Source organism: Sinocyclocheilus rhinocerous, unplaced genomic scaffold (genome assembly GCF_001515625.1).
Source record: "Sinocyclocheilus rhinocerous isolate Xijiao unplaced genomic scaffold, SAMN03320098_v1.1 scaffold2250, whole genome shotgun sequence".
In the NCBI taxonomy this organism is placed as follows: domain Eukaryota; kingdom Metazoa; phylum Chordata; class Actinopteri; order Cypriniformes; family Cyprinidae; genus Sinocyclocheilus; species Sinocyclocheilus rhinocerous.
Window position 1 is genome coordinate 54194 of NW_015646473.1, and position 4346 is coordinate 58539.

The window sequence follows — 4346 nt, forward strand, 5'->3', positions numbered from 1 at the left end:
TCTGTCAGTCAGTCAGTCAGTCAGTCAGTCAGTCAGTCAGTCAGTCAGTCAGTCAGTCAGTCAGTCAGTCTGTCTGTCTGTCTGTCTGTCTCTCTGTCTCTCTGTCTGTCTGTCTGTCTCTCTGTCTGTCTGTCTTAAATCATATTTCTTTAGAACATTCATCACAGAAAGAGAAAGAGAGATGGACAGAGTGAGACGTTGAGGGAGGGACTGAAGGAGGGGATTGATGATGAAGATACGTCTGTATCAGGTTTCTATTTTCTGTTCTTCTAAGGTCAGTTTGACTTTGTGTTCCATTAATTCAGCTCTTGACTCTACATGGCCATTTTCTGACCGTTACTAAACTAAACGACCGGCTGTGATCATGGCTATCTAATCTTTGCCTCTGTCTCTCTCTTCATCCTGCACTCACACAGACAGCAGAGCCACGCTTAAGGTTTGAGCATTAGTTCAATAAGCTGGATCTGATTAGGCTATACCTGGATAATACAGCCAGAGACACCGAGCTGCTTACGCCACAATCTCACCTGAACGAATAAGGCCATTACTCTGATGATAGCCATGCAATCACTCAAACACGCACACACACAGCACACACGCCATGATTGCTTCAGCCCTCAAACCATTTCATATGCTGAAACAAGACTTTAGATTTCATAAATCACACATATAACGTCAGACTAGACCAAAGAGAGCAACCAGTCATTCTTTATTCTTTTATGCTATTGGCTCACCTCTGATTTATCATCTGATCAATAAAATCCCATCAGTTTAATTCAGGAATGACCTTGAGCAAACCTCAAAAATAAGACCTGCAAATATGATTGACCAGTATATATGAATAGATTTTATATGTATAGGTTTTGGAATATCAGTTGGAAAAAATAATGTTGAAATTAGAATTAGAATGATTATTGAAACTTTACAGTTATAGTAATCATCCTGGTTGTGAAGAGGCCTTTACAGACAACCAGCTAGATAGATCATATTCTATTCTATTCTATATCGAATTTCCACTCACTTTATTGATTTATGTGTCCAAACATTTACTGTAACATATGCAATCTTACAAATGAAACCAAGATGTTTTGCCACTATTTTGAAACTTTAATATTTGTTTTATTTATTTTTTATTTTAGTTTAATTGTTAGTGATTTAATGTGCTTTTTTATTTCATTGTTTTTAAATACTATTTAGGTTTAATTTATTTTCATTTTAGTTTTTATTTATTTTTAATTTAACTTTTCACTTTTACTTGAAATGTATTTGTAAATATTCAGTTAATGTTTGTTTTTAATCTGCTATTTTATTTTATATTTTATTTTATTTTTTAAATATTGTATTTTATTTTAGTTAACCATAATAATAACCATGCCAAAAAAGTAAGTCATACAGGAGGTTGACCTATTTATTTATTTTATTTTATTATTTTTTTTTGGAGAACTATCACTTTAAAAGTAACACATTTAAAGAAATGAACAGGAAAGCACAGTAAGAACAGCAGTGCATTCAGTATTCAGAAGTGTTCACTGTTCCTACATCTGCCACATGAGTAATGGAGTGCTATAGCAATTGTGTCTGATAGAGGGTATAGATCTTCCAGCTCAGTTGGCTTCATAATCACTTCACTGCAAAAAGTGCTTACACAGAGAAACGAGATGTGAATTTAAATGAGGCTTCAGCCCCACCTCCACACGGACGCAATGTAGCTGACAAACTCTGAGACAAAAGCAGATGAAACTGAACAGTGTTCACCCACACCAGCTATAACATTAATGAAAAGCTGTCAAAATCATTCTCGGAAGAGCAGCAGTAAATGAAGAACTCCTCAACAGCAAAAGGAAGGTCAAACATTTGACAGCCAAGAGGAAAACATGATAACAAAACCGATGAAACATCACAAAGCTGCAGGAATCTGATCATTCAAATGCATTAAAATAAGGAGGTTAGATCATTTTTACAGTTTAGTCTGACTATACCATATAGTCCTTTACGGAAAATTACCGCCTTTTATGAAAGCGCATTTCAACACTTTAAATAGCTGTTTCCAAAATCGCATTGTGCAATTTGAGGAAGAACAAACTTTCTTTGACTGTTAAAAAAAGGATGTTCCATATAGCATGAATGAATACTACATCCAACAGGTTGGCTTTGTCATGTGACCTGCGGTGTCATTTCCTTAAAGGTCATGATTGACATAACAGATTTTACCAATATTATGGTCAACCTAGGCTCATTGGAAATATGTGCTTGTGGCAACATTTCTGCATTACCGATATAACATACCTTATTGCACGTATCGCGACAGTTTCAAAGTGAAATGTCTAGTGAGTGGCGCTAAAATGCGCATTTAATATGTGTGTTTTTATTATGTCGCTTCAAGTCCGAGGAGTGTCGCTAAAAGTTTAATGCTCTATCATGCTGGAAAATAACACTACCCAATGAGTGTTAAAGGGGTCATATGATGCTGCTAAAAAGAACATTATTTTGTGTATTTGGTGTAATGAAATGTGTTTATGCGGTTTAAAGTAAAAAAACACATTATTTTCCACATACTGTACATTATTGTTTCTCCTCTATGCCCCGCCTTTTTGAAACGCGTAAGAGAAAGGAAAAATTGAAATCGCATCATGTGACCCCTTTAATGAATGCAAAATAATATAAAACCACATTCAACTAATGCAACCGTGCTGTTATTACTTCCTTATATGCAGGTTTGTGCTGTTTTGTCAAATCATAGTTTCACAGGATTTGTACCGGAGCTCTTTACCTCACAAGTGCAATGCCGTATTGCATGAGCTACTGAGCAAACTCACCAAATTAGAAAACCCATACATATGAAGCTGCATATGTGACGCTAACATTCAAAAGTATCAGTTTTCGAATCTCGCAGCATGTTAAAATTGTTTTGTAGTCATAACACATAATATTGTGCAAAGAATTGTGTGAAAATGAGGCTTTCTTAATCAAAACTCTGGCCCTGTAAGTGTGAAAAATAATAAAAGTTATTGGCGTTTTACTGCCTCTAGTGTTCATTTCAACTTACTGTATGTTTTGCAGAAATGTAAGTAGAGCCATGTATTTCCAATGAGCCTGGGTAGGATTTTGGTGCTGGTGTGTGAATGGTATCTTAAAGACTGGAAGACGTTGCTTGTGTGAACAGCACATATGGTGCATTTACTAGAAAAGTCAATCTGGCAATTTGCATCAATTAAAATAATTACCAAGTTTCATGTGTGAAAGCAGCTAGTAACTCCAGTGACTGGAGTGTAATAGAGTACCATGGTCTCAAGATATAGAGACCACTACTAAAGAATGAATCAGTGTGTTATATAATGGTGACATCCAAAATGTGCCGAACTGGGGTTGGGAAGCATGAGATTATTTACGCTATTTTTAAAGTGTCTAGGTACCCACCCTTTTCCTCAGGTTGTAGGTGAGCACCAGGTTTCGTGAGAAGTGTCCGGCGAAGGCTGTGTAGAACTCCAGAACCTTCTGTAAGGCGTCCCGTTTGATGATGTGAAGATCGCAGTAGGTCAGCGCACGGACGTTTGCACAGGCCTGAGCTAAATTCACCTCTTTCCAGAACACATCCCCGAACACATCCCCCTTTCCTGAGAGAGAAAAACGAGAGGGGGACATTGAAGAATGAAGTCCGTTAGGCTTCCTAATACCTTCAGAGAAATGTAGGTGCGAATTTTCATGGATCACAGGGAACTCAATATGCACTCCAGAATGAAATTGCTCGGGTTGAGAATGTCATTTCAGGGGAACGTTAAATAAGTTCATGCATGTAAATAAGACTGAAGCCTACTGTGATGTGACCCAGAGAGGGCAAAAGTTTAACACTGACACAAATAGCTTTGACATTATGTAACACGGTAAAAGTGCGTGAGACATGCAACGGTTTCAAGTTGGTCGCACAAATTTGCAGTTTTGACAAACAGAAAGCTACTTGGTTTGAAAGGAACTTCTTTGGGATCTGTACCTCATACATCATTAACTACTGACAATAGACTATGGACCTTTTTAGACAGAGACATTTCACAGAAATGACGCTAATGTAACACCGTAACTACAACATTGTATCACATACACTCTTAAAAATAAAGGTGCTTCACGATGCCACAGAAGAACCTTTTTTGTCTAAATGGTTCCATAAAGAATCTTTAACATCTGAAGAACCTTTCTGTTTCACTAAAGGTTCTTTGTGGCGAAAGAAGGTTCTTCAGATGATAAAAAGGTAAGAAAGAGATGGTTCTTTAAAGAACCTTTGACTGAATGGTTCTTTGTGGAACCAAAAATGGTTCTATGGCATCGCTGTGAAGAACCTTTTAAGCACCTTT

At 36.9% G+C, this 4346-nt stretch overlaps 1 protein-coding gene across 1 annotated transcript in view; it reads right to left on the reverse strand.

Moving 5' to 3' along the window:
- Nucleotides 1-4346, reverse strand: part of LOC107707888 (potassium voltage-gated channel subfamily H member 1-like) — a 49890-nt gene that overhangs the window by 7265 nt on the left and 38279 nt on the right. Inside the window, exon 10 of the mRNA XM_016511994.1 lies at nt 3418-3614. Coding sequence (XP_016367480.1) covers nt 3418-3614 — 197 coding nt within the window. The remainder of the gene's footprint in view (nt 1-3417; nt 3615-4346) is intronic.